At 40.7% G+C, this 24,360-nt stretch overlaps 1 protein-coding gene across 2 annotated transcripts in view; it reads right to left on the bottom strand.

The window, feature by feature from the left end:
* Window positions 1-1,994: 1,994 nt before the first annotated feature.
* Window positions 1,995-24,360, bottom strand: part of dnah9 (dynein, axonemal, heavy chain 9) — a 211,491-nt gene continuing 189,125 nt past the window's right edge. For both annotated transcript variants that reach the window (XM_050060727.1, XM_050060728.1), the window contains 4 exons: window positions 16,899-17,081; window positions 7,530-7,783; window positions 7,312-7,447; window positions 1,995-5,681 (listed from right to left, as the gene is read on the bottom strand). In XM_050060727.1, coding sequence (XP_049916684.1) covers window positions 5,454-5,681; window positions 7,312-7,447; window positions 7,530-7,783; window positions 16,899-17,081 — 801 coding nt within the window. In that variant the 3' untranslated portion in view covers window positions 1,995-5,453. The remainder of the gene's footprint in view (window positions 5,682-7,311; window positions 7,448-7,529; window positions 7,784-16,898; window positions 17,082-24,360) is intronic.

Genomic DNA, 24,360 nt, shown 5'->3' with positions numbered 1-24,360 from the left:
TTTCCTATAATATACAAACAGTTACATTATAACTGTTTGACTGTAGAATAATGTACTTGTTAACATTTTATTGATGTTTGTAACATAACTTTTGTTATGTAACTTAACATTTTAAGTATGTTCTTCGCCATGCTAGTGGCATAGCTTTACGCACGATCAGTCCACCATTTCACTCCAGACTAAAACATCTTAAAGGGGAACACCACCTAAATTAAAAGTCCAGTGTGTGGGGTTTAAGGGCATTTATTGGCAGAAATGGTATATATAATATTCATTAGTATATAATCACCTAAAACTAAGAGTCATTGTGTTTTTGTTACCTTAGAATGAGTTGTTTACATCTTCATATGGAGTATGTTGTCTTCCACAGATTCCGTCATGTTGTTTCTACAGTAGCCCAGAACAGACAAAACAACACTGGCTCTAGATAGGGCCATTCATGTTTTTGCATTTTCCCATTAGCCAGCCAGTTCTCCTACACACTTGTTCCTAAAAGTACAGTTTTAGCACTCTAGTCTTTGGATTTGGGCAGGAGTTATTCATAATAACAATTTTTTTTGGACTGTCTTAGACCATCGGCAAAACATGTATGAACTTTGACAACTATTGGACAGACATGCAGTATGGTACAATACTAACATGCTGAAGTCAGCATTTAGTTCAAAGCACCACTGTGCCTCAGTACAGGCTCTGTAGACTTTTAGCATCGCTCTACAGAAGGTTAGAACCAATAACATTTTAAATATATTTTTATTGATGGGCTAACTGGCTGTATTCTGGGCTTTTCTTTCCTAGGCATGAACTGCCCTACTCTTCCTCTGATTGGGTTGGATTGGTTAGGTTTAGGCATGAGGAGTGAGACTGGTTAGTGTTACAGTTAGAATATTAGGGTAAGCCAGTCAGAGGAAGAGAAAGGCTGCTCTTTTATTTTCATATCTTATACATGGTTCATCAGCTGGTGAGGATATGGACTTATTGACCGTAAAATGTAGCTGTCAAGTGCTAACATACTGTAAGGGCTTTTTACCGGGCTCTCATTTAAAACTTGTCACTTGAAAACAAAAAATCAGCTGCAGAAGGACTTTTTAACCAACTCTCTGGGTTAGCATTGGGCAATTAGCTGACACTACCTACCTACTTGTCCTTTCAGCTGATAAAAATGAAGGTTATTGGCTGGAAATTAAAAGCTGCTTTCGTTTACTTGTGTGTGAAATCTCAGACTCATTGTTGGAGTAGTAAATCTGCCACCACTGTAAACTGCATGTGCCGTGCGCATGGGAAGCTGGACAAGCATAGCAACAGTAACTAAGGGAGTCAGGGCTTAGCAAAGGGTCAACTGGATGAGTTTGTAATAATTTAGCGCATACGAACATTTTTGCAGCACCACTGCTGCACTACAGGCTAGAAAATTTCTCCTGTGCAAAGCCACACTACAGTTGCATGGGTAATGTACACACAGGCAGAATCTATTTTCATAATGCCACCTGAAGGTGTAATTTGGGAGTTCTACATAAATTGCCTCAGCCTGCATCATTGCTTTCCTCCTCCTACTTCCCCTCATCTGCTCCTCCTCCTCACACCTCCATGCATTGTTAAGACTCTCTAATAACTAGATAAAGGAGACGCCGGGGAACTTGGGCTGAGACAGTAAGAGAACAAGGAAGAAAAAGAACTTGCTTATACTGTAGTGCGCACGTGTGCATCTACTGTACGTGTTGTTAAGGGATATATCTGTGAGATTCCCCACTTTCTGCTGTGTAGAGGGCCATTTAATCTCAAATGGGGAGGACGGAAGAAAAAAGGAGTGAAGTAGGAGGAGGAGGAGAGAGAGAGAGAGAGGAGGAAGAGAGAGTTGGTCTAAAGACTTGGAAGAGAGAAGGCAGGACTGGGAGACTGGAAACGGGAGATAGGGGACTGACTGCATATTGGCACTAAAGTGGGATATATTATAGAGTATGTGAAAATAAAACCAAATGCACAATCTGGAACGACGAGATAAAACATCTTTACTCTGGAAGTTTTGGAAAGTGGAAATTAATGTAAAATGATTTGTATACACACAAAAACATAAATCTATATGATCAATTAAGACATTATTATGTTATTAGAAAATGTGTACATACTGTACGTACTTTTACAGATTTAGATTCAGCTAAAATGTGTGAAATCACCCAATAGTTCAATTTATTCTGTGATATTTCCCAACCAGCTGCAGCTTTATAACACCTCCTCATAAAGTGACTCACAGATGCATGATACTGCTAGAATTTGTCCTCAAACACATACAGATAATTAGCATTTTAATAAGTTAGATACAGTAGTTCAAACAAAGTCAACAAACTAGTCATGGCTGATTTTAATGGTCTTTAACAACTGAGGGCTCAGAGAGCTGCATTTAAAGGCAATTTTACACATTAAAATCACTGAATGGCAAAAAAAGCAAATCTGAAATGTTAACACCCAGAAAGCAAGTACCCGACGAGAGAGGCAAACGATCTCATGCTGGTACTTTCTCTTTCAGTCGTTTCTGAGACACTTTGGGTTCTACTCTTGAGATGTGTCACGTCACAACTTCCTGCGGGTGGGTAGAGAGATTTCCTGCCACTGGCCATGACACCAGAAAATGTACAAGATCTGAACCTACAAGTGAGATATAAAGTGAGACTATGTAATTTTTGCAACAGTGGTCGCTGTAGCCCCAGAGAGTAATTACAGGATATGGCACAGTGAATTTCCATCCTGTTTCACCTAGGTGTCATCAACCATTCCTTCCCTCTCCTGATGACAAATTCAGCCATTATACATGCTATCTAAACTATATCTTACGAAATGTACAAATGTCACATATCTGTGGTTTGCAGAAATGTACAAGGCTGACAGTGTATTCTGGTGAATGGGCTGGAATTTCCCTTCATTTCAAGAGTTTTTCAGTCTGTTGGTTTAAAGACAATCATTATGTGACCTAACAGAGTGGGTGGAATTGGGAGACTCTCTAGGGACCATCACAGCCTGCAACTGACAGTTGCATTGAGTGGCACTGAGCCGTGCCCTCTTCACTATCTGATATTTCACATTATACATTCTCTCTAATTAACTGTGTTTGAATGACTGCTCATAAAGGGTGTCATGTCATATTGTAGAGAAAGGCTGGGCTGCTACTTGTCGGTATTGAGTTTGTTTCTTTCATTGACTTTATATTTAAAATTGTTTTGCAGTGATTCGAAACTAAGTCATAAGGCAATGCTCTGACAAAAATAAATAGAGGTGGAAAAAATAAAAAAGATTAACAAGTGTAACCACATTTCACAGTTTTACTTATTTTGTGTTGTGTTGCATGCTTCTACACTAATTGCATTCTCCTGTCATGTAACCCTCATCTTGCAGGTCGTCCTGGTCGCTCGAAAGTCTCCCAAGTGGGATGCAACCTCAAGCTAGAAACATGAAACATGTCTTCTCAATATACCGTAAAACTTCAATTGATAGCCCGGGCTATTATTTGCTTCAATCACTGACCTCAACTGGTGTGTATCTGAAACAGGTGTCTATATAGGACAGGCTTTTAATTCCTTTCATACAAAACTCTTGCTCTGCAAAGACAAGAATTAGCCTACTATTAAATTGTTTATTTGAAACGGTATGAATAGTACTTGTATAAAAATTAGGCTATCAAATTACGAATCATTCATTTGATCTACCATTCTGTGACACACAGCGCATTGGAGGGAGAAAGAGAAAGACTTACAGCATACCGACAAAATACCAATATTATTCTCTTCAAACAATATTGGCAATTCTGATTAATTTTTACGAAAAGCCCCTTTGATTTTCTTGATTGGTGGACCCTTATGGACTATAAGAATATCGGCTAAATATTCGGACTTCATGACAGCATCAGAGGTAGGGAGCCTCCACCTTTTTTTCCGTCTCTCTTGTTTACCATGCCCGTAAATCTGACTAAATTTCAGAAAATGAAATTTATGACTAAATTGTGGAGATTCTAACCGAGCGAATGATGCATTGCAATGTAGCATGTCCATACAAAAGACAAAAGTTTAAACTTTAAGACTGTATTTGAATGCGCAATCTAAGCAGCTAACGTTGGCTTAAGCAGGGAGCTGACAATTGGTGTGCTTTACCAGATTTTATACATCCAAAGGACGATAAAAAGGAACTGTTCCCCAGCATCAATGTCAACCAGATCCAGCGTCTAATTGAGAACGGCTTTATGTGTCCAAATGTGTAACCAGACCTCGCTGTTAAAGGCACTCTGCGTTTAATTGGGACTTGGCTTTCAATTGAAGCTTTATGGTATATGGTTTCAGTTTGTTTACATTTTGTTTTGGTTTTGTGACATGCTTTAAGTCCCCCTCCATTCTAACATGATTCTTTCTTATGTTTTTGTCCTGCGTGCTGTCTGACATTGACTATACTGGCTCGTGTCTGTGGAAAGTTTGTCACATTCCTTTAGTGAAGGCAGTGATGTCTGTGCACTTCGCTAAAATCTGGGATTTAAATGTACGCTGGCAAGCTAGATTAGGTAATGTCACTAACACAAAAGCCAATCGCTGTCTAATATGGGAAACACAGATCAACAGGAGTAGCAGACCTCTAGCACAGAGTGGACCAGTCAGTATACAGTAGAGAGCAGAGTTAGCATTAGCATAGTGAGAGTTTGGACAGCAAACATGGTAGAGTGCGCAGTTTTTGGATGTTAACCGGAGCAATGTGAACACAATGTACCATTAAAGCAGATATAATTGTATGTTTCACAATCACTAACACCGTGTCAGCTATTGCTGGTATCCTAAAGGCTAACAAGCTAACAAACAACATAAACAAATAAAAGATACTAACTACACTTACCATTCTGATACGTCTGCTAGTTGCTGATTTTGGTGCAACAACAAACTCCTCATCTGAGTCTGACTGAGGCTCAAACATGTATAGTGAAATCTGTTCAGAATTTCTCAATGAGGGGGAAAGAGTAGATGTGCTTCCAGCCCCTTTTGGAAGTTTTTTTTCTGTTGTTTTGATTGCAAAAACCCTGTAAAACAAAATGTTAGTATAAAACTTCTGTCTGAAGGGGGACTTAAAAACCTAGTGTAAAAATAGCACAAGTAGAGATGAGTCATAAAGTTAGTAAGTTACTAAACTGACTCAGTAATTAGTCAGTGACACAGCAACATCTATCAAATGTTTGCTAACATCAGCCACCACAAACTACTGGTCATACCAGACCAAGTAAGGCTGCAGCAACAAAACCCCTGAGTGTACTGAACTGAGAAAGTATGTGTCCTATTCCTTATAACCTCAACCTTTCATTTGCAAGAGGAAAACTGCAATATTTCTTCTTTTAAAAGTAACACAGTCTTGCTTTAAAATATTCGGCCCAAAGTGAATTGAACTTTTGACCCTGTTGGGACCATAACCACAATGAAGCACTTTGACTCCTGCTAGATCTGGAGAAGCAAGGCCACTCCAGCTAATGTCCACTTTGAGGGATTTTCTTTGGTCTTCAGGTTGAAGGTCCACACGTAGGTGGGGCCCCTCTGGCGGGTCTTATACACAGGACACTGGTACACATTCCTGCTCTCCTGTTTGTCCACAGGAATGGCTTTGATGAAGATGACTGGCACGGTTGGGGTGAGTTCTTTCAGGCGAGCATCAACAATCATGCCAGTCTGAAAGAAAAAGGGAGAGGGAGAGTGGGAGGGAGGGTGTGTGTGTGTTGGGGGATGGGGGTGGGGGAATGACAAGCCAGTCAACCACAGACAGAAACACTTCACAGAGAAGTTAGAGATTAGTTTGAGGTGCAGTGAAAACTTGGTGACGACACTGTACTTGGCATTGAGGCTGAATTTAATAATGTTCTTTTGTAGGAGAAAAAAATAGATGTTCGACTAATCTTGGTTGGCACAAACGATGTTAGACGTCCAGTTTGCAGAGCACAATATTGTGGTACCCTTGAAAAGTGGTGAAAGTCAGCAGAGTTTGAGTTGGAGTCAAGCTGCCCTGCCTTAGAATACACACTCTATAAACACACTGAAACAGAGTGGTCTGTCTCATTAATTAATCCTCCTACACTTAGCGCCTGACAAACAGAAGTTTCACCATGCATGCACAGTGACTTTCAGGAATGAATGTAAATCCTGATGACTTTGGAAAGCTCAGAGGACAAAGCCCTAATTGCATCTGCATTTGCTGTAAAACTTTAAAGAGCTGTTAAATACCAATAACTTTATGTGTGTTTGGGTAAATACAAATGATGTGTATCTCAAAGCAGGCCATGAGGGCTCATTGAGATTCACTGTAAATTACTTTAATGACACTGTATATACAGTGTTACAGCAGTTACTGATATCTATTGTTATTGTATCGTCTCACAACATATTGAGAGAGTAACATAACGCTAAAGTATTCATCACCATTTATTGGAGTCATCACATAAACACACAAACTTCCCATGTGTAATGTCTGCATTTCTATATCCATTCAGCACACAAGGTGTTTATCATATATAGCATCGAGCTGTCTTTGATGTCTGAATAAATGCAAGCTTCATTAATATAGATGAGTGGGTTTATCATAAATCTTTGACTTTTATTGCTGCACAGAGCTGTGTCCAGATGGAGCGCTGCTTACTCTCCTATTCACTCACTGCTGCTCCCCGCCAGTGGCACAGAACTGGCCTTGGGGCTGAGAGGAGGACGTGAAGAGAGGAGGAGGAGGAGAAGGAGAGCAGAGGAGTTATGAGGAGAAGCTGCCCGGCCCGTCTGTCTGCCTGTCTTTTTGCCTGCACCTCCAACTTTAATGAAGAAAAAAGGATCCACTCCTCTAAAGGGCGATCTAAGTGTTCAAGTGCACACTCTGCACATTCCCTAATTAAGAAGTCTACAGGGATGCTCCTTGAAAGCTGGGCGCATATACAGTAGCTGTATGTATGTAGATAGATAGAGCCCAGGGAAGCTGAGTAATGCGCTGTGCTCCGAGAGCCGAACGCAAGCAGGATGCAAAGCAGAAAATTAAGCCACAAAGGAAATGTGGAGGCCCTTTGGGGAGAAATAGTGAAGTTACTTTACTTGACTCAGTTTAAAGATGCATTTTGGGGTTAGCTCACCTTATGCTCATGTGCTGGTCTGTCATTCATCATCACAAGTAGTGTGTAAAAGAAAATATCTATATAAGATACTGAATCAAAGTGTGCTATTTTTGATTTTGTATCCACACCTTCCCTGGAGACTAGAAGTCAGATTCAGCTTTATGCTGCCTCCGTGACAGCTGAGCAAAGCAATCAATTAATAACTCATGTACCTGTGTGTCCCAGCGTGCACCCTCCATGTACAGCCCATGTACATAGGCTCCTTCACGAGGTGGTACAGTGAAGTCCTCGCGATTCTTCTTGGTGACATCACACTGCAGACACATCCTGTCCAGAGGCCACTCGTTCCTGTCGTTAAAAGATTTACTGTCACTCCAAGTGGTTTCAATCACATTTACACCCTTGATGTCCTAATGCAAAACAACCTTACCTTCGAGCCATAGCCTGCATGATGGCTGTGAGGAAGGACTGTGGGTTGAAGAAGCCAGCCAGCCACACCACAGAGGGTAAGACGAAGTCTGCTGACCAGGCTTCCAGCTCCTTAATCCTGGCCAGCAGGTCAGTAAACCACAGAGCCAGGCCAGACATGGAGGGGTAAGCCCGCTTGGTCCAACTGTCTGGCACCATGTCCAAGAAAATAGCATTCTGAAGGTTCTCCATGTCACTGGTCATGGTTAACTCTCCCTGAAGGGTGGAGGCCACAGGAAAGGAGAACATCCAATAACCAACTTAAACCATCCATTTTGCTCGAACATTATTGTCCAAGTGATTTTCAAGTTTATTGTCAATATTTTTTTATTGCTGAAAGACAGAAAAAATATCTTTGGAGGTACATCAGTAATGTTCCTTTAGGCCCTGGTCACAGTGGTACAGTGAATTTCATCTATAGGCGTTTTCCAACCAAACAGTTCTGGGGAGCTCCCTCTAGAACTACATACCGTTAAAGGCTTTTTTTTCTCTTTGCATTGACACCACCAATAGCAACGATGAAGCCACATAAGCTGGCTATTGCTGCAATCCATTATACTTCACTCGGGCGAGTCAAAAATCGCAATGTATTTCCCCCAGCTATTGTATATATTCAGTAAAGCCTGGACTTTATTGGCGGTCCATTTGTCCATGTTTTCTTCCATTTTGTCATTACGAGCCATTGTCCTTTTGTGTTTTCTGTCATTTACACAACTAATAGTTCTTTTATAAATGGGAGTTGCGAGTGCTGCATTAGTGTTCAAGTTCGACCAATCATGATATACTTCTGTCACTCGTGTTTCCTCTTTTACTGAAAGAGAACCTACTTTGAAATAGGAGCTAAAAAACTAACGATCCTAAGAACTAGGATCGTTCTTTGTTCTTGTGGTGCAGACACAATAAACGGAATCACAGTCTTTGTTTACAGTAACTTCAAAAAGATAACTTTTGCGTCATATATTTAATGTAAATAAAACAAAATGGTGCTGAGCAAACGCTGCCTCAATTGGTTAGTTTTTAGCCGTCTAAAAATGAGAATTACCACTTTGCAGTTAGATGCCTCTGTGAACCTCAGGTTGCATCCACGTCTGTAAAAAAACATAGATGCTTCACACACACCTCCCCCTCGACAGCACAGAAGACAAAGGTTCAAGATCGGCACTCAAGATTAGTGTCACCAATTCAGTATCTGACCAAATGTCTGCCCTTCTGTTCCTGAGATATGATGTTGAATAATGGCCAGGAAAGTGTTTTTACAGAACAATTCGATGTCACATTGAAGTTGACCTTTGACCTTTTGTGTGAAATTTTGTCATAATTAGCATGTGAATTTCTGAATTAAGGCCAAAAACATGTTTTGTGAGGTCACAGTGACCTTTGACCACTAAATCCTACACAGTTTATTCTTAAGTCTATGTCAATGATTGTGCTGAATTTGAAGAAATTCCCTCAAGGTGTTCTTGAGATATCTTGTTCACGAGAATGGGCATTATGTTTTCCGACACTCCAAAAACACAATGCCTCTGGCTTAAACTCTCACTGGTGTGGAAGCATAAGAAGGCCCACCAAAAAAATCAATATCAGTTTAAGTGTATGCAATATTTACAATATGTCAGACGTGGTTTACCAAACATCTAACATCAAACAAGACAGTACATAAAATACATACAGTAGAAATGTCAAGATAAGTCCGACCACAGTGTTCAACTATCTATATCTTTAAATCTTATGGTTACTGCTGGAAATGACAACAGAAGTCAACAAGTTTACCAACTGTACATATATCCACAATTGTCTACACAGAAGCAATTGTGGTAAGTGCCATATAATGGCGATTCGGTCTATGAAAAGAGTTCTTAAAACTATGTAAAAGTTGCTCTGGTCTGGAAACGCCTAGTGTGTCCTTATTCTAACAGCTTAGTGAAGTTGTGACTTCTCATACAGGGTTAGTTGATGGCTGCTGTAGCTGGTGAGGTAACTGTTGAAATGCAATCCAGCCTGGAACATGCTAGTGCTACGCTGAGCTGAAGGTGGCACAAGGGTAGGCTACAATAGCATTGGACTCTAATGCTTTCTATTTTCTCACCCCTATGAGCTAGAAGGGGTGCTGAAACACAATCAAATCAAACTTCTGCTGGGAACTGTATTTTACAAGCCAAGGACAGACAGCATTTGAATAGCACTGGTGCTGAGGAATAAGGACCACACCGCAGAGCATCTGACCTGACAACTGTATGTATTTAAGCTTTTGGTGTGGTATGGCTGACTGGCTTATTGAATATCTACCATGCTTGGCAGTTCATTTAGTAAGCAAAGTGGCAACAGAAACAACAGGCTTTCCTCAATCTGTGTTTTTGTCTGTACTTCTGTTCTTGGCTGGCGGGCCAGGTCTCAAAATGACCATACAGTAAACATCTATGGTCATCACAGGCAGAACAGCGTGTCTCACCACGCTTTTTCAAATTCAGTTTACCAGTGGCACTCAAGTCTCTGTAGCAATTTAAACATAAAGCAAATGATTGCTTTACATAAATGTAGGGCTCAGGGTCAAAATCTAATATTTGTTGCCAAATTTGTTCAACAACAGCACTGGCTTTTTGTGCTTTTGGTCTTTTATTATTAAAAATCTTGCCACACCACTGAAAAATATAAATATGGTTGAATGAAAACCAACAGTAGCAGTAGCTTTTGCTATATTTTTAAAAAGACATTACAGTGAAGATAACAGATGTTTCCGTTTACCCCATCCAATTGTCAATGCGGCTGAAAGCTCTAAAGAAGCAAGTAAGTGGACCTTTGAGTTTAGATTATTTTGCAACACAACAGGTACACAGTTGCGTTGAAGTGTAATCACCAGAGCCTGAGTGAATTTGTGATGTCAGCAAAAACACTGTTGTGCCAGTTGCCAATTTAGTGTACTTCTGCCTCCCATTCCTGGCATTAGCATCCTAGCATCATACTGCAGAGCTCCAGGCTGGGACCCATCTCCATCTCAGGAAACATGCTGAAAAATCATTAATGTTAGGGTGGAAAACCACCTGTGTTTATTATGCTTCCCTATCTATGAATAACGTTACATACCACTGTGCACAGTATATAGTGTTATTGCTTATTGTAATAAAAAAAGTAGCCTACTGAGCGTATGTGTCTTTTTAATTCATCCACACCACAGTGAATATAACACATCACAAGATGATGTACGTATGTTACAAAGCCTATTACAGGGGTTAAAGCAAGAAAAAATGTTGTGCCTGAAATGTGGAGCACAGAAGATTTGTGTGCCTGAAATCTGAAATCTTTTCTGGAGCGGGGGGCTTGGTGTTGCGGTCACAAAATGAAGAATTAGAAATGAATTTGTTGCAAAGGAACGTGTTTATTATCAAAACGAACAAAAAGTTAGTAGTTTAGTAGTTAGTTCTCAGATTAAACTTTTATTATAAATAAAGATTAAACTTTCAGTGGTTACCAGACTTTTTGACTTATAGCTCCTGCATCTCTTTTTTGCCTTGGTGCTATTTATTTTTAGAAGCTACATCATTTAGGCTGTTTGCAAAATTGTATTGCGCTTGATGTGAATTAAACAGGCGTTACGTTGAAATTTCGCCTCTGGGCAAGCATGTCATCATTGAAATGGATCATATAATGTTGTGGTGGTGACTTTAAAACTTCAGCATAGAGGATTTTTATTGCAACTTTCGTTTCTGTCTGGTTTCTGTTACCTTACCTTCAATTACCGCTGGCTTACCGGAGCCTCTCCCACTCCGTCTGTGCTCTGTGTCTCAATGTGACATGATTCCCACTCCGTCTGTGCTCTGTGTCTCAATGTGACATGATGTGAAAGCATGGACAGGCGTCAATGCTGACTTTTGCTGTGTAAGGGGGCTGTAGGCGGGACATTGTTACAAAGCCCAGTGCAGTGGGGACTGCAGGCAGGGAGGGAGATGGCTCTATCAGAGCCAAAGGAGCGAGTTTTAAAATACATTTATTTGATCGGTTATCGATGAAAAAACGTTCAATGCCGATTATGGTAAACAGTAGGTTGTGTTTACTCGCACACTGTGCGCCTAAATCATTTTCCCGGTTTGCACATATATAAATTCTTAGGGGCAAATGCAAGTGAAATGCTCGCACTGCAGAGCACTTCTGCCCGTGCTGGACAGAAACTTTGCCACGCCGGAGAACTTTAACCCCTGCTATTAAAAGCTGACTGATCACATTTGGTTTCACGTTTAGGCTACACATGCACTGTTTGTTGTGCTTATCATTGATAAACAAGTGTATTATATGTTTAGATGCCATGTGTTCTATTCTTAGATATATTATAGGCTACAGAGCGTAAAGGGTTGCCCTAGATGTCACATAACTTCTGACACACAACCTCCACCAGTAACGCCAAGGTAACAATACAACCCTTACCCAATATTTCGATATAAATGTAACTTATGAAATTAGGTAACACAATGTTAAGAACCACATAACTTATATACTAACCATGTGAATTTGCTAACATTAGCTAATGTTACTGTGTATCACATTAGCATATGTGGCTAGCTAAGGTTAGCTAATTTACAAGTTTGTACAGGTTATTTGCTGCTTAATGTCACATTACCTAACTTCAATAAACACATGCTATCGAATCCTGATGATCAACTCTGGAGTACAACATTAACTTCCTTCTTCAAGCTATGGATCAGAAAGGGTCCGATGGAGGTCTTGGGCCTGAGCATGGAGCTCTGCAGAGATACCCTTCTCATTCATGGCAGCTGTAATGAGGCCTGAGATGGTTTTAGATAAGAAGAAGACCCTATCCAGAACGCTAAAGTCTGTGGCTTTTTCCTGTTCTGCCATGGCTGCTGTCTGACCGTAAAATAAACATTACACCCTTTTGGGTACTGATATTTTGCTCAAAGGAGACCACAGGGCAAATACATTAAAAAGCTGTATGCTGTGGCAGAAAAAACAACATGTGGACATAAACTTTATCACTACTATAGTTTGAATTTCCCAGTGTTTGCTGTACTTTGATGAACAGGCGGCTTGTGGATATTAGAAAGATCTGGCTTTTGGCTTTCATCCTCTGTCTGGAAAACGTCTATTTTAATTAGGATGACTGTTCTCAGGGCTGACAGATGCTGCCTCTTTAGTACATAAAAGTTCTTCGTCGGTTTGTGAATTTTCATTACAGAAAGGAACTAGGAGTTCAGTGTGTCACTTCCTGTTTGTCTCAGCAGCTAAACATTGGAGGTGACACTTCCAAGCCGCATAAGGTGTTGAGGGGTAACAAGCCCTTGCCTCTGATGCATACATAAATACGCAGACAAGCACGCCATGCCAGATAAGAAAACATGCTGTAAGATAGCCAAGAGAAGATGGCACTGAAGAGTAATGAGACAACAGTCGTGTCCTTCACCTACTGATACTGGAGCTGATGTATTGCTGATGTATAGATACCCACATGTGACAGTCAGGACAATTCCTTATGAGGCTGATAAGATTTTGTACATTTATCTACATCTGTGTGTTGATAGTGAACCTTTCACCTTCACAGCACTGCTCAAAATAATCCTGATCCGTCAGTACAACCACAGCATACTTTGACACACCATGACACAATGAAGCTGCACCACCTGACCAAGGCTAACATTCTGATAGCTCCTATTTATTCCACTATAAAGACGAAATATGATTCCATTTGCTGGTACAATAGTCTACATGGCTTTTAAATCACTGAGCCGATTTATTGAAGCTTGCTGTGTCAGGAGATCGAAGCCTCATAACTCCCAACAAACGCTTTTACACATTTTTTTCCCCCCTTTTTCTCTTTTCGTTTGTTGTTAACACACGACTCAGTCAGGCTTGACACACAGAGCGCAGACGTCTCATTTCTTTCTGCTCCTCTGTAAGCCAAATCTCTGAGTCATTGTGAAGACTGAGCTTCTGACAAACAACAGAGGAAAAGGTTTAGTTATGCAGGAACACTAATGCAGCAGCAGTCAACTGCAGCTGAGCCAACACAGTGTGAATCATAGGTGTTGAGGATAATTGAGGGTTTTGTGGTGGATTTTGAGGGACAGTTCAATTGAAGTTCATTTGTTTTATATTTAATGTATTTAGCTCTTGGCATCATCCCTGCTGGGCCAGTGGCAGATCAACTCTGTGGACACCTGAAGGAGATTTACAGGTTCCGGGGAGCCCCCAACCAAATGAGAAATAAGCCCCATTCAGACGAGATTAACATTACAGGGAGGATCATGGACTGTAATAAAGAAGTGGACGTAGCTACTTTGACACCACTGATTGGTTTGTAGACTACCGTTTTGAAGCTTCAAGTTTAGAATTTTGGCCGTCACCATCTTTGATTTTTTTTTTTTTTTGGAGCCAGAAGTGACCACACATGGATGAGAGGGGTGGAGTTGTAGAGTAGCAAGGGGTGGATGCTGTTTTCAGCTAACACTATTGCTTACTAGGTACGCAATTGGTAAGCAAGATGTATCTGTAATTCAAGTTAACTGTGATATTTAATGGAAAGCTAATTTTGGTGTGTTTTTTTTCTGACATGCAAAGACATGCAGGTTAGGTTAACTGGTGACTCTAAATTGCTACAAAAGTGAAGTGAAATATTCATTTTGCGATGTAATTTCACTCACTGTTTCATATGGCATTTAAACCACTGTAAATTTACAGGATATGGTCTGTAATAGAAATGGACACTGAGCAGGACAAAGACAAAAGAGAAATCCCGAAGGATCCCCATGGGGAGGGGCGAAGGAAGAGACATAAGGCACAGATACTCCAGGAGGTGAATGAATTGAGTCAAAATTGTACTCTGCCTTCTCAGAATAATAACTCACTTAAACCTGAACACACACGACATACATATTGATATCTGTCAGTGTGACTGGTGTCACATTTGTTCCCAAACAGGCCTCTATGTTGGTGTTAGCCAGTGAATGTATAATAAAGACTGACAACATGACAGCTCCCCAAAAGAGAAGCCAAAACATCTTGATCGCTCCCTGGTGACTGGATGCAGTATAGGTCATAAACTCCGCCTCCTGCATGTTAGCTGACGGGATATAAAATTACAACTACACGTCAAATATATTTTTCTAAAGATGGTTTCTGTCATTTTAGGCATTGGTAGTTCTAATTATAGTTATTATGTTCAAGTGTTCATTTTTTCTGATAAGTTTGGTTTTAGTTAGTTTAATTAATTAGTGGACAACTGTGTGTGTAAGTTGGTGGCCTTGTGATCAATAGCACCACTCTCCTGGGTCGGACGGGTTTATGGGCGGAAACTCAATACCACAGCTCCACTCCCAGTCGCTAATGCGCAGACTCTGGCCCCTAATGACGCCACCAGTGCAAGATGGCAGTGGCCATATCTGGGATATTTTGGCTTCTTTTTGTACAGTGGGAAGAAGCAGAGACACATCATCTATCTCTGTATATAGTCCATGGTGTTAGCGTCTATCAGATTAGCAAAAACATCTGACTCCCTCCATTTTCACACAAAAGTCAAACTTTACACTGAGCTGATTAAAAAAAAAGAGAGACAAAAGTAGGCCGAGCAGCTTCTCCCACAGGAAAAGCTCAGAGATCCACTTTAAAATACAAGGAGGTCAGCCCACATGGGATTTAAATTAATGGAAAGTAGTTTGTGGTAATTTGATTGGACAAAACTTTTTTCACCATTTATTTAAAAAAATTGCAAATATGCACAATGGAAGCATTATATTGTTTAAGCTTTTGGAGAATCTGATGTCATGACCAAATATTGGGGGGGCAACAATATTTCATATGTCAGGGGGCGTGATCCCACTAACCCGCGGCAGTGATTACATGCTTGAACAGAGGAAAACGGAGAGTGATCGTTGGACATAATATTTGTGGCTAACGTGTCTCCAGATGAATGCTAATGTTGCTGGATGTGTAAATAGGCAACTGTTTGCTCACACTCAATGTCAGTGCTGTGTTTACAGCTTGTTCCACTGCCCCCAAATGGCCATAAATAAAATTAATTAATAATGCAGCTTTAAATACTTTACTCCACTAACAAAAGGCTGCATATTTTTTATAATGACATTTGTATTACTCGATCAGGGCTTTTCTGTTGCTCACTGAAATCATAAATCCAAAAGCCTTGGTTGATAAAGAAAGTCATAATTATGCTTTTTCTATGGAAGTAAAAACAAAACACAAATCTGCCAAGATTAAAGAACCTCGCCATGATTATGACTGAGAGTGTTAGCACACATTTTTTCATGCACAGAATGGAAGGCATGGATTGTCTGTCAATGCTGATGATTGCTTGTAAATACTCAGATACTCAGTACTCAGATCAGATAACTCAAGTAAAAATACTCCATTACAAGTAAAAGTCCTGTGTTTAAAGTCTAACTTAAGTAAAAGTACTTATCATCAGCTGAATTTACTTCATGTATTTAAAGCAGAAAATCAGCCCCTCAATGTGTGAGCAGCACTTTGATGTTGTAGCTGCTCTAGGTGGAGCTAGTTGGTTTATTCTATTGGTCACCAAACTAGGAGTTAGGCCCCACACAAAGAGGCAAGATAAATCAGAGGGGTCATGAGATCATTTATCGTTAAGAACAGAGAAAAAACACAGCTGTGCTGCCAAAAATTTTTTCCAGAGTTTTCTCTAATCTTTGCTTTAAGGAGAAATTTTGGATGATTTGCCATCTCTGGGCCTCAGTTAATCAGATGAAACAATGTGAAAGGTTTGGAGGGATAATCTCTTTCTGGTGGAACTGCTAACAGCGCTTAAACATAACCCCTATTTATTGTCTTATATAAAGTGATAATATGTTTATGTAAAAAATTTTATCTTAAAAATTCAGTAACTAAAGCTGTCATTCACACATTCATACACTAGTAGCAAAGGCTAACATAGAAAGTGGCACCTGATACTTAATTATACATTCACTTGCACTTGCATATTGATGGCACTTCAGGAGCGATTTGAGGTTCAGTATCTCGCCCCAGGATACTTCAAAATGCAGACTAGAGGAGCAGGTGACCAGCTCTGCCTCCTGAGCCACAGCTGCCATACAAATAAAAGGGATCTTACTCTTTCAGTCTGTCTGTCTCTGTAGGGATCCTTTCCATAATGTTGTCAGACAATTAGAATAATAATCTGAGCCTCTTATACAGTATAAAAACTTCTTACATTCCACCACTGTAAAATGCACAAGATAAAATTGGACAAAATCAAACAACCATCTAAAAAGCAATTTAAAAATAATGCCAGTGTGGACAGACTAGTTACAAATATGATTGTAATAATCCCCATCACCCATCTCTGTCTCCCCACCTTGAGTCCCAGGCTGAGCTCGCAGAGAGAGCGTCTGATCTCCTGTGTGAGGAGGTTCATGCGCTCACACTCCTGCAGCGCCACCACCTGGTAGGGAGTCCTCTCCTCCGCCTTCCCCAGCAGCTCGGCCATGTTGAACTCCTCTGGAAGCTTCTCCATGATCTCCTCCAGCATCGTGCGGACCTGATGGTGTGTGAGGGAACGAATAAGTGTGTCAATGTGCAAGTGAGTGAATTATAGTTTCATTCGTCTTACAGTTAGAATTAAACATACCCAGGAGTAAAAACACAAAAGGGGAGAAAATGCTCTTTGAAATCAAAGACTCACAAGAGATTGGGGTTATCTGTGTCAGATAAACTCAGTAGTGCCAACACTGACAGCCTGAGAAAGTGTTACAGTTTGAAATAGACAGTTCCATAAATATTCATGAAGATATATTTTGCAACGCAGCTCTTTGTTTTCAATAACAGTCTAATCCCTCCAGAAAATCAATGCTCACATCATATTTTTGTGGGTAAGTGATGAAAGCTAATGCCCATGTCAACACTTTCCCAAGGCAACCAGCATTAGCGATCAATCAACGGATTAGGTGCCGAACAAAGGATATGAGGTCATCATATCTATGGATTTTTCAGTTCAAATATCTGATCTGGGTTTGGCAGCTACTGAGCACACTGAATACAAAGTGAGCCTCGTTGGTAAGCTCCGCATGGCTGTCATCTGTTAAGACAGGAGAAACCAGGCCTCTGAGCCAGAAAGGTCACATCATAATACATTGAGTAACCAACACACACAGACAACACACAACATACAGTGGTTGAGATGGTTGATACTAGAGGGGTGTTTGATAAAGTAATATTTCTGGTTAAACTAGGCTTAGTAAATCAGGCTTATGTATTCTCAGTTTCATAAAGGATGTTTAAGTTGAAGTCTGATCTAACTTACCATGGAAGCTTGTTGGGAAAAGCCTGTTTTAAGTCTAATCACTGTAACCAAACTCACCAGGCTCCTATTAAATACAAATTATTTATCATCATTATTTTTATCATCTGTAAAACAAGTCGACAGAAACAAAACAAAACAAAAAAACCCATCTTGGTTCGTCTTCTCACTCTTCAAACAATTACCAACTCTGGTTTGGTTGAAATAAACCTTTAATTCAACAAGTTAGATGTGAAATACGCTGACTCTGTACACACTATGATTACTGTTTGTTTAAATGGAGTCTGGTGGGTTTGGCGACAGCAATTTTGGGGCTGTTTCTGGTTTAAAAAAAAAAAAAAAAAAGGATCTTACTCCTTATCATAAAGGTCTATCTCTGTGGGGATCCTTTATATAATGTTTTCCATAATGCTGTAGCCTTCTCGCTCAATATGTGACCAATTTCAGAAATTGTTGTTCCCATTAGTCAGTTAGACACAAAACACCAACGTTACCCTTTAAAAGTGATCTCATGAGACCAGCTCAAGTCTGGTTAAAGAACTGATTGCTCAATAGTTTCAAATACGGATGAAATTGCAGTGTGCACAGCTACAGAGCTGCACATTTTTAACATATAACAACAAATCAACCAAACCACTGCAACTGGAACAAAAGAGAGCTAAGATGAACTTAACTCCACTGAACTCTCTGTAAGCACAGCTTGTTGCAGCAAATAATTGGCTTTTTACAATGGAAATTCAGTGGTATTCATTCAGTAGGGGATATTTGTGTAAACAACACTTTTGCCAATCTTAAGCAGCTCCAGGAAAAGTACAACTTGTCTTCATCTAATGTCTTCAGGTATCTACAAGTAAGAATTTATATCAAACAGCACTTGCCCGACTTTACCACTCCAGATCAGGATAAACTGGATCTTTGCCTTGTACTCCTTTTCAACAGTCATGGGCTGGTTTGGCTTGGTTTAGCTGTCAGCCCAGCACAGCAGGGATTTTCATTTCCATTACAACAGGACTACCCCCCTTGAGGGTGTGTCTTGAACTGATGAAGGCTTGTCTTAAGTATTGACGTTTGATAGCAAGAGACTGATCTGCGGCTACAGTCCCCTGTTAATTTTGCTGCATGTGTTTTTTTTTTCATCACACAGCAGGGCATACAAAAGAAGTTTACCTGCTGGAGGTGAGGTGTTTGCAGAGGTGGAATATGAGCCTGTTGTCTGCAGCTCCTCATCTAACATCTCACTGTGGCCGTTTCGTTCACTTTCCTCCCTGCGATATTATTAAACTTGTCTTTACTGAAGAAAAGCCGCTAACAAAGTTCCACTGATTCACTGATAAACACATTTCATTTCCTATGAATTATTCACAATAAAAGTCCCCAGTTATTTTGTTATGTAAAAACTTCTATTGTGTAGTAGCAACATAAGGAAATGTCGAGGCTTCGAGCAGCAACTTCACACATTTGTAATAAGGCTTATAGCAACCATCAAACAGTAAAATAAAGCAGATATCAAAGAAAAAACAGGATGCAGGGGAGAAACTAAACTCCAAACCACAGAGATTCAGTTAGAAGCTACAAAATTACTGAGAGCTGAACACAGAGACTTTTAAAAACGCCTTTCTCTCTAGTCTCCTGTAGACAGAGGTGAGTAGAGTCGTGCAACACACATGCTTGTTTCTGTGGGAGAAGTGGGGTCGTCGGGGGTTGGCTGCCTTCGGTGAGACGTCACCCCTACCCACTTGAGGGCGGGCGGCCTGGCTTTTGGACCTACTTCAGAGAAGGTTCATCTCTGACGCAGCTCAGCATGGCACAGTGCTTTTTAACTGATAATGGAAACACTAATCAGCACAGCCTGGCTTGACTCAAGGCGGCCAAAAGTGACGGTGGAAAAGGTCTGTAAAAGACACAAACTTTCATACAAGATAAATTACAAAGCCTGAAGTCTCCCTCCACAGAAACCATCAAACAGGCCTGGGGAAAAGAACTGGGTGGGAAGATTTCCAAAGACATCTGGGATGACATGTTCTATAAATGTCATATAAAGCTTAATTCAATTTAAGGTGCTGCATAGGCCGTGCTGCTCAGAGAGTAAACTCCACAGCATTTTTCCTGAGGTATCATCACAGTGTGAGAAGTGTAATTCTGCAGAGGGCACCTTGTTACATAGTTTGGCCTGCTGTTCGAAGCTGACCAAATACTGGGAAGACATTTTCAGCATCTTTTTCAAAGTGGTTGGTCTGACATTGCATCCTGACCCCAAGCTGATCAGCCTTGGCACAACAGAGGCACTGAACACCTTAGGTGAGCCTAAGAGACAATTTATTGCCGATGGCCTAAAAACTGCAGAGACAGTTCTTCTCCAACACTGGAAAACACCGGAAACTTCCTCACTACGGCAGTGGAGAGAATCAGGTTTGCTCTGATGAACAAGTTGGATGATTTTAAAAAGGATCTGGGCCTCCTCCACTGCCTTTTGTCACTGCCTTTCCACGAACAGGGAAATTAGCTGTGCCAGGCTGTTGACATGTTTATTTCTACTGTTAAGTTGGGCATTTAAGCATGGGGGTCTGTGAGGATTGACTCGCTTTTGGAGCCAGCCTGAAGTGAAAACAGATGATGATGGCCACTGTGAGTGGAATGTAATGCTAATACATGTTGTTGAAATGTAACCTTAAGGCTAATTTATAGTTGTGTGTATGCCGTAGTCAGCGCAAGTAGCCTATGCCTTTGCAAGCAGTTATACTTGTGCAGTGGTGTGTCTATGTTGCTCTGCAATTACAACGCCAAAATGCCAGTTGGTGGTGGGGTTTCTATGCCGCTGTGTTAAGCTCTGTGACGTGCTGCAAGTTTGATTAATTCAAAACACACCTGGAACATGGCTTAATAGCAACAATATTTAACCCAAGTACAGAATTAGGTTCCATTAAAGCTTGCAAGGTTCATAGACAAAACACTTGTCTTTAACTAGACACGTTTTCCCCACAAATCCCTAAGACATTTTACATTGCATAAATTAGCCTAGCTGCTAGCAGAGTTTTCCCTCTACTCATATGAAGTCAGGATAAATCACACACAAGACTTACAATGTCCGCAATGTGTAGCTACATTTCTGGGGAGGTACATGTCAGACTATGGTGTAGGGTACATGTCTATGTAAAGCCTTTGCTGTAGGTACGGTGTTAATTCAATGCAGATGTATAAATCCCGCTTTATCAGTAGTAAGTTACACTGTTTTTGCACTGAATTAAATGCAATCATTAGGATTTACAGTGTTCTAATTCATACTTTAGAACCACCTCATCCTTCATCATTCAAGCCTAAACGAAATCAGGCTGATGGTAATAACAGTAAAAGCCTGTAACACTATTCACATTTTGCCTCTTGTTTCAAGCAACAGTGAGCATAAATGACTCTTTAACAAAGCTAACACTCAGACAACCAAGACCCTTATTTATGATATTAAAAAAGTGACACTTGCTCCATTGAGGGAGTGCGCAAGGCTGCACTCTCGCTGACAGAATATTTGTTTGAGTTTCTACACTCAAATAAGCTTTATTTCAGAGCAGTACTGGACCAGAAAATGCCACCCCTGTAAAAATCACCCTGGGTGCTGTCAGAGGCCCCAAACAGTTGGTCTGCAATTTATTTCCAATTCAGTGTGCAGCAGCTACAGAGAATGTCACCTGTTGTCATCATGCATTTAAGATTTGGTGCTCTCGCCTAGAGTTTAGTGAGACAGTTGGCTTTGTGAAAGGCTGTGGTTTACATATCTGCACAGGGTGTCTCCTGTGTATGAGGGTTTGACTTTTCAAGACTGAATATCACATCAGAATCAATACTTGAGCCTCCTAAACCTCACTGACATGCTCGTGGGTCTGTCATAACAAATTCATGCTGTGCAGCCAAACATTACTCAGACCCGCAGAACTCAACTTTAAATTCTTAAACGCCACAGTTTCCTAACGCACAAAACATGTTTAACTGAATTTTGGGAAAATGTGTATAAAATGATGTACAAGACATCTAGGATGTTTCTAGTTAAGGGAATGATGAGTGTGCTGCCTTTAAAAGTTAAGTGAATAATTTAAATAAGTTAGTGATTGAATACGTTAAAGAAGTTAATTAAAAATGGGTTAAAAAGTTAAAAGTAAGTCAGAGTGAGTGCTCTCACTGCATTTTTTCTCCGTTTACTTTGCTAGCATAGCCTCTCAGTTGAGCAAAGTCAGTCAAGGACAGAGCTGAATTCACGATGTTGATAAGTGTTTTTCTGATACGCTTCTGCCTGGAAGATTATTTGTCTATACATGTAAGTAATATGTGTACACAAGTATCAACCACATACACTTTTTAGGGACAGCCATTAAGCTTTTCTGTTGTTTTGTTGTTCTGTAGCAGAATTAGCTACTGTCATAAGTTAATTGCTATAAGCTACCACCGTAAGCTAGGTGGTAACTTATAGCAATTAACTTATGACAGTAGCTAATTCTGTTCAGCATTTCAGTTAACTCGTAGCTGTTTTGAAATCAAACTGTGTGAATACAGTGTACTGACACTATATTTTGGCAGATATTTGATATTCATCTGGTCATAGTATAACTGTAATACTTACCTTGCTGTCTGTATGAATGTGTCAATGCTTGTATACTGATGGATTTTATTTTCTCTGTAATATTTCAGTTTTATAACAAAAACGACTAAATCAAAACTACAGTAAAATACAAGAAAAGCAAGCCTTGTGTGTTTATTGAAGGACTTTGAGAACGTTTTGTTTTGTTACATTTCATATAAAATGGGCACAGATGCCATATTTGATTAACAAAATCAAATTGTATAACCTACTTCACTTTCAACTTTATTCTAAGGGGGCTGCTTTCTTTTCTTTCAGACACACATTTTCTGCAATATTTACAATAAGCAGTTTGTCTCTGACCTTAGTATTTATACAATTTCATTCAGATCATCATCAGTGACAAGCTGATACTATGTGTGTGATACTGTGAGACAATGTGGAACAAGATGAAAATTTAAATCCTACAGCCGCTAAGACAAAAAAATGGGGAAGCTGTATGTTACTGGTTGAAAAACTTTCAAAATTGCTGAGACATTATTTGGTGACTCTCTGGTATGGGAGCTTAATGCATTCACCTGAGGGAAAAAAGTATGCGCCCAGTTTTTCTAAATTAACGAGATTATTATCTCAGAAGGTTTGCATGGAAAAAAGCTCGTTTTACTGAATTAATGACATAATAATCTCGTTAATTCAGAATAACATGAGCAGAATTTTGAACTTTGTCAATGCTTTATGCTTTTGTACGTTGGGGCCACTTTAGAGTCCTGAGGGAAATAAGGGTCAAAGTAACCAAAAAAATGCAGTGAATAATGATAGAGCACCCCAGACCATGCAATATTTTGCCAACACTGCCTAAAGTACAAGGTTTTAAATAAGTTATGTCTGAACTGACGATGCATGTATAATCAAGATTTGTTTTTGTCACGGCTAAAAAAGTTTCTGAAACAGGACTCAGATCCTAGAAAAGCATGAGGGAAATAAATCAAAAAGTAATCAAACATACCCAGGGCTCGACAGTGCGAGCGTTTCACTCGCATTTGTGACTAAAAATAGGTGTGTGCGAACTGTAAAAAATATTTAGGGGCACATGTGCGCATAAAAAAATCAGCCGAAGCAGCCTATATTTTTGTCAGTAAAAAAAAATATGATAATCTAACCGCAAATGTTGGAGGAACTCCAGCCGCCTTCCCTCTTCCCTCTTCCCCGTGTGACACGGTTATGGGCGGTTTTCCAAGCCACTGTCGGCACATTGAATATAAGTCCCACTGTCGGCAGCGTGGAAATAAGTCAAAGTGTGGAGGAAGCGGCGGACCTACGGTGAAGCCTGCTCCGTTCTCCCCGCAGTTAGGGACCGTTCGCCACGGTACCGCTGCTGGGCAGGGTGGAAATAAAGCCCTTTTCACACAGAGCGCAGACCTCCGCCAATGAACCCATTCATTGTGTATGTGCTACCGCGGCGCAAGAGTGCACCGCTCTGCCGCCGAGCTGAGCGGCGCGCGAGCGGGCACATGCCGCGGCCGCCGCCAGCCTGCGCTCAAATTGAAATTTTTTTAATTTCACTGCAACGCGCTGTGACGACACCTCGGCGCGTCCAATAGCAGAGAAGAGCCTGAAGTAGACACAGAAGCGGTCACCATTGAGCTGTAGCTCCTGAACGAGCCTGTACTCAACCAAATCCTGTCTTGCGTGCCTTGCTCTCCGCTTGCTCTGCGCCCTACCCCGTGGTGGCCGCTGCGAAAATCGCGCTCTGTGTGAAAGAGGCTTTAGTCAAAGTGTGGTGGAGATGAGGGACTGGGAAAAGCAGCGGGCCTCCAAGGAAGCCTGCTCCGTTCTCCCCGCAGTTAGGGACCGTTCTCCACGGCCAGGCTGTCGGCTGGGTGGGAATAAGTCAAAGTGTGGCGGAGAAGAGGGACCGGGAAAAGCGGCGGACCTCCGGGGAAGCCTGCTCCGTTC

Source organism: Epinephelus moara, chromosome 13 (assembly GCF_006386435.1).
Source record: "Epinephelus moara isolate mb chromosome 13, YSFRI_EMoa_1.0, whole genome shotgun sequence".
Lineage (NCBI taxonomy): Eukaryota > Metazoa > Chordata > Actinopteri > Perciformes > Serranidae > Epinephelus > Epinephelus moara.
This window is presented reverse-complemented; position numbering and strand designations above follow the sequence as displayed.